Below are 11,122 nucleotides of genomic sequence, written 5' to 3'. Positions count from 1 at the left end.
CGGAGGAGTATGTTGCAATATATAAATATAATAGTTAAGAACTTAAACAAAAAATACAATTAAGTGGAATAGAATTACAGCGGCACGCAATATTATAAAATAATTCTGTGTGTTTGTTTAGGATCTCTAAGGATTATTATAAAGATAGAGAGATGGACATTCGCTTCCGATGTGAACTATCAACTACGTCGAGTGAAATATGTTTAAGTAATCGCTTGTCTTAACTATGTAACTGCCTAATGCTGATTGGAGAGTCAAAACTCAATGTGGGCTTGTTCCCCCACTCTACTTCTTCTTCTTCTTTGAGTTGGAACTGGTGGCCACCACTTCACTCTTGCGCTTCTGGCTGGCCTTGGGCTGGGGAGCAGGTGCTGGAGTATTAGAGCTTCCGCTACCACTGCCCGCGGATACACTGCCTTTAGGTGCCTTCTTCTTTTTCTCTGCACGCTCCTTCTCCTCCAGCTCGATGTTTTCGCGCTCGATCAGGGTGATCAGAGTGTTGCAACGACGTTGAAGCTCCAGAGCAGTGCGAGATTTGATGAACCAGTCAAAAAGGAATTGCGGCGATGCTCTAGAAAATAAATATTTGAGAGATAAAGAATGTTTCATTTAAAATAGTCACTTTTTCTTACCGAATGGCAGCCCTCAGTTCCTCGTAGACATTCTCCTTGTCAAAGCCCAGTTTATGTAGCATGCAAACCAGGAAACGATCCTCAATTTCTGTGTAGTTTTTGCCCTTATTGTTACCATATTGCAAGCGCAGCTGATGGAAGGGAGCTCGATACCGCGACATCTAAAAATTATACAAAAAAGATCAGTACATTTCCATGCAAAAACCCGAAAAGCAATCCCACCTTTTGATCCAATGCCTTCTTGATGGACAGTCGTCGCTGGATCTTGCCCTCTCCCCTTTCAATTTGTCCCATGATGCGCTCAATATCCTGCAATTCAGTACAGCGCTCCCAGAACACGGCGTTGTACTCGATCACCTCCTCGGGTGTCTTGCCCTCCACATCCTTGGCAATGTTGTCAATGTCATCTCGGCCGTACTTCTCATTGGCCTTTATAAATTGGTTAAAGTCACGTTTTGTCCATGCAGTAAAGCCTTGTGATAGGAGATTCTCTTTCTCCAGAATCTCCTCCTCGCTCAGCGGTTCGGCCTCGTCGATCTTGCGTTGCTCTTCGCGCTGCACCTTGGTGGCTTCAGAACCCAATTCCGGATTTTTGGGTACCTTGTAGCCGACAGTCTTGCGGAAGTAGTAGATCTCCTGGTCAAGCAGCTCGAACAGACGCGGCGGGAAGAACTGGAAGTCCTGGACGATGGGCTGCTTGGGTGGTCGGGGAGCCTTCGGTGCCTTGGGCTCTGAAACGCGTAGTGCCTCCCGGAAGTAGGCATCCACAGCATAGTTGGCCTTGCGCTCTCGCTTCGGAGGCTCGATCCAATTGCCCAGGGCATTCATTTTCTGCTTCTCTCGCCAATCCTCACCCTCGAATTGGTAAACCGAGGAGGTACCAGCCTCTCCGTTCGTGTCCATGGTAAAGGTACGCAAGGAGCTCTCGCCGAGTTGATCCAATTGAGCCTTTTGTTCAGCCGTCTTGGCCTCACCGCGCTCCAGAATCACATCGATGTCCTCGTCAGTAATGTCTGTGTCCTTCGAGCTGAAGACTTGGTTGGCTCCGAAACGAATAATGTTCAGCATTTCATCTTTGTTCAGTTGGTTGGAACGGTTGTCCACCAACCGACCACCCTGGATGACCATCTTATCGAGGCGCAGCTTCACCTCAGCGCGCTCCACAATCTTCTCCTCCACTGTGCTCTCGGTGATGAGGCGGAAAACGCGCACTTGCTTCTTTTGTCCGATACGATGGGCACGATCCATGGCCTGTAGATCCATCTGGGGATTCCAGTCCGAATCGTAAATGATGACCACGTCTGCGGTGGCCAAGTTAATACCCAAACCACCGGCTCGAGTGGACAACATGAAGATGAACTTTGTGCTATTGTCCATATTGTACTCCTGGATCTGACGGTTACGATCCTCATGCGGTGTCTGACCGTCCAGGCGACAGTAATTGTAGCCGCGCCAGTGACAGTAATCCTCTAAGATGTCCAACATGCGCGTCATCTGCGAGAAAATAAGCACACGAGATCCTTGCTCCTGGAGCTTGGGCAGAAGCTTGTCAAGAATGGCCATCTTGCCCGAGTTGTAGATCAAATGTGTGTCGGTGGTGTACGGTGGTCCAGGCTCGGCACCATCAAACAGATAGGGGTGATTGGTACACTTTCGCAGCTGCATGAGAATGTTCTGCAAACGCATCTTCTCTACCTTTCCTGCTCCATTCACAATATCAATATCCTTGAGCAGGACTTTGGTGTACCAGTCGCGCTGCATCTTCGAAAGACCCACGAATATTTTCATTTCCTTCTTGGGCTTTAGTCGCTTCTCCACCTCCGCCTTGAGACGACGCAACAAGAAGGGTTTCAGCACAGCATGAAGTCGCGTGATTAGCGCATCGTCTCCCAAGCAAGTGTTTGTGTTGAACCACTCATCGAAATCTTCCGAAGAGTTGAAAACGTCAGGCAAGAGGAAATTGAGCAGAGCCCAAAGCTCGTGAAGATTGTTCTGCAAGGGGGTGCCCGTGATGAGCAGACGGTTGGCGGTCTTGAACTCCCGCAGAATCTCAGACAGCTTAGACTTCTCGTTTTTGATACGATGGGCCTCATCAATAACCAGATAACGCCAGTTGAACTTCTTAAACACCGACTTCTCTCGGATGCACATCTCGTACGAAGTGACACACACATCCCACTCACCGGGCATTAGCACATCTCGGATGAAGGTGTTACGGGCCTCCTGGTCACCAATCAGGCAGACGGCCCTAAGTGTAGGGCACCATTTCTTGAACTCGTTCACCCAGTTCTGCAAGGTAGACTTGGGCACTATGACAATGTGCGGACCAGCTTGGTTTCTATTGGAGAGCAGTTAAGATATTACATGTTATCCTTTCAAAACTGATATTAGACTTACTTGAAATGCTTGAGGTATCCCAGCAGGGAAATAGTTTGTAGGGTCTTGCCCAGACCCATTTCATCGGCCAAAATACCATTAATGCCATTTTCGTATAGCGAAATCATCCAATTAAGACCACGGATCTGATAGTCACGCATTTCACCCGATTTAATGTAGGTGGGAGAAGCATCAAAGCGGAAAATTTCTTTGGTCGCAGAGTCCTCCGCAAGTAGCTCCTCATCTTCCTCCTGTTCCGTTTTGCGGTGGCGATGGCTGGATAGAGAGTAAATTATATTATTGATGGAGTTACAAATATCACAATAATGGGACTTACTCGGCTATATCTTTTTCCTTATCCTTGTCTTTGTTCTTTTTCGGCCTGCCTTTGGGCTTTGTGGGGCTCTTGGTGCTGTTGGTCATGAAATGCGTGAAGATCTCCGTCTGCTTGAGCAAGAAATCGAAGCGTCTGCTGCGATCCGCCTCGATTTTATTGTCAAACTCGGCCTCCTTCTCGCCCGAAGAACTGGTGGCCGCATCTGAGGTTGTCTCATTCTGTCGCAAAAGACGCCATGGAAATTTTAGTACCTCGTTTTGTTTTGAAATAGTGTTTATTATGGATTTTTTTGTACTTACGGAGTTCTCCTCAGTGGCGTCCACAGCAGCGGCGTCTGTTTTGGACATTTTTGCAATGCCGGCGTCTGCTTCTTAGAACAATTAACTTTTTCGTGAAATACACGCCTGCCGAATTCGCCTTAGGGTTTTACTGCCTCCGTCTGTGCGACCTGAAATTCGAAAACACCAACAATTAGACACTCTGTTCTGGCGTTGATTGCATTGAGAATTGAAACAATCAAGTTATCTTTCGATTAAAAACAGTAAATAATTACTTGGAATCTTCTTTTTAATGAATGGTGGGAAAACTGCGCGTGCTATCGGCAGCATAAACGATTAACGCGTGAAGTTGGCTGCAGTACTTTTGGTGGCGGGAAAGCAGCTGGTGTTATCGAAACTTTAAATGTGGCTGTGCTTATGCCAACAATATTTATCTTTAAAAACCTTTTTTTATGAAACAGAAAATAGTAATACATAAGGTAAAGAAGGCTTGGTCTTAAAAATTTATGATTTTATGTCAATAAATTCGATAAAATCATTTCATGCCGTGTGACCAGAGTGGAGCAGGGGGCAAGGACGGTCATACTACAAAATTTCAACCAATCGATATTTCAAACAGCCACACTTTCAACGCACGCCTGTTTTTCAAATATTTTCAAAATGAGTCAATTTAACGCAATGACTTTGGTGCATAAGCTTAAGGAACAACTGAATACCCAATACGTAAATGTTGAAGACGAATCCGACGGCTGTGGGGCTAAATTCAGTGCAACCATCGTGTCAGAGCAGTTCGTTGGGAAAAGTCTGCTAGAGAAACACCGATTAGTCAACAAAGCGCTGGCCGAGGAATTGAAAGAGATTCACGCGTTTTCGCAAAAAACCTACACGCCCGAAGAGTGGGAGAAAGTTAAGCCACAGGAGGAACCAGAAGAATAATAACAACAACATCGAAACACCACCAAGACTACATACAACGAAAGCAACGACCAAGCAAACACCATCCGTGAGCCGTAACCTGTTGTCGTTTGTTGGTAGTTGAGAGATTTCTTGCTTGAAGAAACCAGCCGCGAACCGAAAAAACAGAAAACATTCAGTCACACAAAGAAAGTGAAAGGGAAAGCACAATACACACTAGGAGGCACCGCATCTCGGGAGTTACCAAATAAAATACGCAAATTAACCGCTAAATGCATACGTTACATAAAAAATAACAATAAAAGTTTAAGTACTTGAGGTCAAAAACCAAACGGCTTTTGTGCTCTCCACGCATTACAATTTCAAATTACTGATAAAGCGATAAAGCCACCCCATCTAGCACCACACCGCTGACAATAGAACCGAAATGCTCAAGTTCCAGGTCCACTCTCCGGGCAAGGTTATCCTGCATGGCGAGCACGCTGTGGTCTACCATCGTCCTGCCCTCGCCGCCGTCGTGGGACTGGGCACTAAGCTAAGATTCCACCAACAGGATGGTAGTCAGGTGGCCAGCTTTCAGTTGGACGCTCTTAACTGCACACTGGAGATCCAGTTGCCAGAGTTCAATGCCTTTCTCGCGGACTTCCGCAGCAAATATCCGGCCGACAGTACCGCCAAGTTGCTGGAAGCCGTTAGAGCCGAGGTGGCAAAGCAGCTGGAGCAATCGGCGGGCAGCTCGACAAAGCCACACACCCAGCGAGCGTTCATCTCCATCTACTACTTGCTGGCGGGCGCTGTACTCTCCTCGCCCAAAGATGCAAAGTTGACGCTGCAAACCGGTTTCCAGGTGCAGGTAGACAGCGAGTTGAATGTGGGCGCCGGTCTGGGCAGTTCGGCTTCGTTTGGAGCCGCCCTCGCAACGGCTTTCCTAATTTTGGCCGGTCACTTTGATAGCGACAGCTACTTGCAGGAGGAGAACCAGGCCCTTATATCCACTTGGGCTTACGAGTCGGAGAGGGTAAACCACGGAACCCCCTCAGGCCTAGATAACACCGTTTGCACCTATGGCGGTATGCTTCGTTATGTTAAAGGTCAGGGCTTCCAGTCCCTCCGCATCCAGAAGCCTCTCAACATCCTTTTGGTGGACAGTCGCGTTAGCCGCAGCACCGCCGATATTGTGGCCAAAGTGCGTCACCTCGCCGAGGGCTTCCCACAGCTCATCGAGGCTATCTGGCAGGCTTGTGAGGAGCTGGTCACAGCGGCAGTACCGCTCTACGAAAGCTTTGGAAACGCTCAGGACGACAGTGCCAAGTTTGAGAAGCTGGAGCGCCTCTTCCAGATCAACAATGATCTTCTAAAGGCCATTGGCGTTTCGCACCCCAAGCTGGAGCAGATTTTCACCATTGCCTTCAAGCGGGGCTTTTTCTCGAAGCTAACTGGTGCCGGCGCCGGTGGCTATGTGATCGTCCTTCTGCCAGAGAACTACGAGTGCAATGAGGTGTACTGGAAGCTCAAGGAAGAACTAGAATCGGCAGGTTTCGGCGTCCATGTAACGACGGCTGGTGGCGAGGGATTGCGTGTTAGCCCGCTGGACGACTGATGCAGCATTTATTCCACTCTCGTTTTGTATTGCTATTGTATGTATTCGTGGTTCTGTTATAACTTAAAAATAAAGATTTACATATGTATTTTGTACGAAAAAACTGATCATTTCATTAGCGTTGGCTCCGGTCGCGGGTTTTGTAGACAACTCCACGATTCTTCATATCCCGTAGAGTAGATGGCGGCAAGGTGCCAGAGACGGAGATAGCATAGATGCCTCGATTAAAACGAGCTGGAAAGGATAACGGTTGTTATTATTGAATCCTTCTCAGGGGTTATACCATTTTCTCACCTAGCCGCTGCCATTTAGCTACCCACGAGTCGGTGGGTGTGGTAAGCGCAATAATCCCGTCAAAGTTGTTACTAGTGTGATCGTAAACGTTGTCCTTGTTATTCTTCATCCGCAGGAATTCCTCGCAGTTTTCGCAGCCATCAGTCTCAAATTGATCAAAACTCTGTGGAGTACACCGGGGCTGTTGAAAGACTATAAATATAATAGCTTATATTAACTCACCTTAACTAATGAACAAACTAGGCAGGCACGCAGACCCCTAAGGTCCTTGGGTATCGCTTCAAAGGACATGATTATAGCTAATTTTTACAGTAAAAACAATTCAGAAAAAAATGGATGAAAACCAAGCCACAAACACAGAAATCTAAACACGTTGGTCCACCTCTAATGCCTATCGATATCATTGCATAGCCGACAAATTTTTCAATATCATTTTAAGCTATAACGGTTATTTTATATTATTCAAATAAAAAACAGAATCATTTATTTTTGCAAATGATTTTTAGAAATACTTCCCTTAATCCCTAATCTGTTTTTGTTATCTTAACGTTTATCATAGAAACAATTCAATATTTATCATGAAGATTCAGCTAAACACAAAAACCTTTTTTAGGTTTTATCTGCTATTAAAACTGAATTCCTAATATAAAATGAATAACTCTTATTTAATAAGCTTTGTTATAATAATAAGTTGTTCTAGTACTATATTATCCGCACTTGTGGATAAATTTTAAAATTAAAACACAGATACCGATAAACGCCGATAGAATTGGGGAGCCAATCAGCTGATAATGTATTGTTGTTGCGAGTGGGTGTGGAAACAGGAGAAGACCGAATAGGCGGAAAAGTAACAACAGTAATTTGCGCTCTTTGACCGGCTTTAAAAACTGCTAATCTAAAAGGATCGAAGGTGCTATACAACGATCATGTCATCCTCCTCAACCTCCAGTCCTACGGACAACAGTTCACACGGTTCGGTGGCACTGTCCTCGTTTGGAGCCATAAACGCCTATTCCGGAACAAATACAAGCACCCAGAGTGGCGCCCAGAAGCCATTTTCCCTATCCGAGCGTCTGAAATTTGAGATCTACCGTTACTCCAGCTATTCGCCAAATTATCTGCCAGAGTAAGTTGTTTGAAAAAATAAATATATATATGCCCGGGATTACCTCGGATTTCGTAATGCGCATCTGTCTCATAAATTGTATTTATCACGCAGAAACGTTTTAGTGGACTGCCCCAACGACCAGACCTCCCGCTGGTCCGCCTACAGCAATAGCCCGCCTCAGTTTCTTACCTTGAAGCTGCGCCGTCCCGCCATTGTCAAAAAGATCAAATTTGGCAAGTTCGAGAAGTCGCACGTCTGCAACATCAAGAAATTTCGGGTATATGGTGGATTAGACGACGATCATATGGTCTTGCTTCTAGAGGGGTGAGTCAGAGGCATCTCAAAATGTAATTCCGCTTTAATAACTGGAAATCCCCCTTTTGCAGAGGCCTTAAAAACGACAACATACCGGAAATATTTAATCTGCGTTGCCTTACCGAAGACGGCTCAGAGAATTTGCCCATTTTGTACCTCAAAATAGTTCCCCTCCTGTCCTGGGGGCCATCGTTCAACTTCAGTATTTGGTACATAGAGCTCCACGGCCAGGACGACCCAATGTACACCAGTGCGCGGATGAAGAACTACAATACCCGACGTGAGGTGGAGATAATAAAGCTCTGTCTGAAGCACTTTCGCCAGCAGGGTTATACGAGTGCCTTTGAGGCGCTCCAGAAGCAAACGAATGTGCAACTGGAGCACCCTTTGATTAGTGAGCTTCACAAGTATCTGGTAATAGAAATTCTTCAACCAACTCATCAGCTTTATTGAATATAAATCATCTATTTTTTTAGGTGGTCCAGGGTGACTTTGAAAAGGCTGAGCGCTTTGTGGCCGAGTGCATAGACGAAGGACTAATGGATGAGTATTTGCACAAGCAAGACTACAAGCATAGCTGGCATATGAAGCACTCGGAAAGCGAGACAAAGCCTGGTAAAAGAACCGACAATACATTCCTCCATCCTTCTTTAAACTTGATATATTTGTTGATTAGGAAACCGAGGAGGACACCAGCTGGTAGTCGATGCCAAAAAGCGTCTGATATATCTGTATGGCGGCTGGGATGGCTACCAGGACCTGAGCGATCTCTGGGTGTACAACATCGAGGAGGACAACTGGTCGTTACTTTGCGAGAGATCGGAACTTGTCAATGGACCAACACCGCGTTCCTGCCATAAAATGGTCTTTGATCCCATTAGCGAGAATATATTCATGCTTGGCCGCTATCTGGATAATTCGATTCGAACATCGGATTATATAAAGAGCGACTTTTATCTGTATGACACCAGGGCACGCAACTGGATGCAGATCTGTGATGACACCAGCCAAGTGGGGGGTCCGCATCTGGTCTACGATCACCAGATGTGCATGGATGCCGATAAGCGGACCATCTACGTGTTCGGTGGCAAAATATTGACACCACGAAGTGTCAACGCCACGGGTTCAATTGAACCAGAGTACTCTGGCCTGTTTTCCTATCACATAGCAACGAATACTTGGTCGCAGATAATGGTAGACTGTCACCATTCGAGTGCCTCGCAAGCGGATGTGATGTCCATCAAGTCCAGGATAACTCACTGTATGGTTTTTCATAATGTAAGTGGAAAGATCTAAAGCCTAAGTGCTTCTGTTCATTTATTTCCCTCTTTTTAGAAACAACGAAAGCTATACATTTATGGAGGACAACGAGGGAAGGAGGACTTGGACGAATTCCTCAGCTACGATGTTGACACTCAGGCCATAACAGTGCTGAACAAGGAGCACCCCCACCATGGAACCACCGCTGGCAACGAAACCAAATTCGAGCCCTCTTCAGGATATACGCTGCGATCCACAATAGACTGCGAACGAGATGAGATTTACATATTTTCGGTAGAACTAGAATCTATAATCTGAACGTATTTGATTGCTAAATGGATGATTTATTCCCAGAGTCTGAGTAAAGTCAAGGATCGTCGCGATATACAGCATATAGATGCAGCCAACTCGTTCTGGGTCTATTCTCTGCGCAACCACAAGTGGTCGCGGATATACTACTGCCGCCACAGTGGCCAGGATGCCAACACCATCAGCCGATCGAATGTCCTGGGTGCCAGCAAGGCAGATGGAAGCTTGGAGCCCTGCCCACGCTATGCCCATCAATTGGTTTATGACGATGTGGCCAATACCCATTATCTGTTTGGAGGTAACCCAGGAATCTGTCAGCAACCGCAACTAAGACTTGATGATTTCTGGGTGCTGCAATTGGAAAAGTAACTAATAGTAAAATAAGATATTATGTGATACTAATCAAGACTGTTTTTAGGCCAAAACGCGAGGAAATCCTTAAGCATTGCCGGTTTCTAGTGCGCAAGTTGCGTTATGAGGAGATGGCGCGGCAGGATCCTTTAAAGGCGATGCAGTATTTGCGGCATAACATAGCTGCTGTGATTGATCATGCCGATGCGGAGCAGTTGAATAATGTAAGTATTTTATATTAATTTTATCATTTAATTATATTGCCAATGATTTTATTTCCCAGTTTCACAAACTAGCTTCGTTGCTGTTCAAAAACCATGACAGCAGTCTCGATAGGGAGAGCAACATGACCACGCCAGCGCTGTGCGCAGAAACTGAAGATCTAGAAACAGATGCCGATGTGACAGCCAAACTGAAAGGTCTTACTTTTAAATACTTGATAGACTTTAATATTTTAAATATTTATTTTATAGAAGAAGTAACTGATGGCATTGCTCCAGAAAACCTTTCCCTGGAATCCAACGAAAGCCTGGCCTCGTCTGGCATCTCTGAAGCCGTTTCCAGTCCCACCTCCAGCTCCACGTGCACCAAACGAGCGCGCACCGAGTGCACGTCGGAGCTGAAAAACAAAAGAGCCTTCCTGTTCAACAAACTGGTGCAACTGATGCCACCGAGCATGGTCCAACCAGAGCGCAACCTCAGCGACTTTGTAGTCATGTGAAAGCAAATGCCCAAGTGCCAAAACTATTTCATAAACATTTGCCCCTTAACGATTAAGTAATTTAATGTGTGAGAGTTTCGTTTCAAGTTGTTTGTTGATCGATGTGATGTTTCATTTTGCCAGTTCGCCCGCCCATATTATGTTTTACGGCCCAAATGCAAAGCATGACATAAACGGAAATATGATTTCATTGTGATAGCTTATTTGTAACTGGAATAGCCCCAGAAGAAAGCAGGGAGACTCGTAGTGATTGCGCTTGAGAGAGAAAATGTGTGTCTTGAATGTAACCGATTGTCTAAGTTTAAATTTTAAAAATAAAAGTTTTGTAACGTCCAAGAAAGGCAATGGAGAGAGAGAAACTTCTTTTCAATATACTTTTATTTATATTATATTGGTTTTTTCATTAATATTAAGGTGTACATAGATACTTTTAATTATCTAAAAAATTTGTTTAGTTACAATTGCCACCTCATACAATCTTTGCGCCCTTCAATATGATTTGTATGACAAATGTATAGACACCCAAAAACACCTCAAACACGATCCCCATATACAGCATCAGCCCAGCCATGCCATGCATGTAAAATGTCCGTACAATTTGAAAACCACCGAGGCGTCCGTGTGTA

At 45.4% G+C, this 11,122-nt stretch overlaps 5 protein-coding genes across 5 annotated transcripts; 3 read left to right on the top strand and 2 right to left on the bottom strand.

Moving 5' to 3' along the window:
* Positions 1 to 8: 8 nt before the first annotated feature.
* Positions 9 to 4,044, bottom strand: LOC6496242 (chromatin-remodeling complex ATPase chain Iswi). The gene is made up of 7 exons (XM_014908222.3): positions 3,899 to 4,044; positions 3,645 to 3,793; positions 3,346 to 3,563; positions 3,030 to 3,284; positions 855 to 2,970; positions 633 to 793; positions 9 to 571 (listed from the first exon to the last, which is right to left on the bottom strand). Exons 2-7 carry the CDS (start codon positions 3,690 to 3,692, stop codon positions 286 to 288), a joined length of 3,084 nt encoding a protein of 1,027 aa, XP_014763708.1. The 5' UTR covers positions 3,693 to 3,793; positions 3,899 to 4,044; the 3' UTR covers positions 9 to 285.
* A 239-nt stretch (positions 4,045 to 4,283) lies between these two features.
* On the top strand, positions 4,284 to 4,765 carry LOC6502515 (bolA-like protein 2). Its single transcript, XM_001960486.4, has one exon. It carries the CDS (start codon positions 4,284 to 4,286, stop codon positions 4,557 to 4,559), a length of 276 nt encoding a protein of 91 aa, XP_001960522.1. The 3' UTR covers positions 4,560 to 4,765.
* Positions 4,766 to 4,965: 200 nt separating this feature from the next.
* Positions 4,966 to 6,241, top strand: LOC6494331 (mevalonate kinase). The gene has a single exon (XM_001960485.4). The coding sequence runs from the start codon at positions 4,966 to 4,968 to the stop codon at positions 6,136 to 6,138; it is 1,173 nt and encodes a 390-aa protein (XP_001960521.1). The 3' UTR covers positions 6,139 to 6,241.
* On the bottom strand, positions 6,161 to 6,854 carry LOC6496241 (transcription elongation factor SPT4). The gene is made up of 3 exons (XM_001960484.4): positions 6,655 to 6,854; positions 6,433 to 6,595; positions 6,161 to 6,372 (listed from the first exon to the last, which is right to left on the bottom strand). Exons 1-3 carry the CDS (start codon positions 6,721 to 6,723, stop codon positions 6,254 to 6,256), a joined length of 351 nt encoding a protein of 116 aa, XP_001960520.1. The 5' UTR covers positions 6,724 to 6,854; the 3' UTR covers positions 6,161 to 6,253.
* A 334-nt stretch (positions 6,855 to 7,188) lies between these two features.
* Positions 7,189 to 10,847, top strand: LOC6494332 (muskelin). Its single transcript, XM_001960483.4, has 10 exons — positions 7,189 to 7,558; positions 7,652 to 7,864; positions 7,927 to 8,269; positions 8,332 to 8,470; positions 8,532 to 9,133; positions 9,191 to 9,409; positions 9,470 to 9,789; positions 9,843 to 9,999; positions 10,059 to 10,194; positions 10,249 to 10,847. The coding sequence occupies exons 1-10, from the start codon at positions 7,359 to 7,361 to the stop codon at positions 10,494 to 10,496; spliced, it is 2,577 nt and encodes an 858-aa protein (XP_001960519.1). The 5' UTR covers positions 7,189 to 7,358; the 3' UTR covers positions 10,497 to 10,847.
* The last annotated feature ends 275 nt before the right edge of the window (positions 10,848 to 11,122 follow it).

This window comes from Drosophila ananassae, chromosome 3L (assembly GCF_017639315.1).
Source record: "Drosophila ananassae strain 14024-0371.13 chromosome 3L, ASM1763931v2, whole genome shotgun sequence".
In the NCBI taxonomy this organism is placed as follows: Eukaryota; Metazoa; Arthropoda; class Insecta; order Diptera; family Drosophilidae; genus Drosophila; species Drosophila ananassae.
The sequence above is the reverse complement of the archived record's forward strand: the minus strand, read 5'-3'. Positions and strand labels throughout refer to the sequence as shown.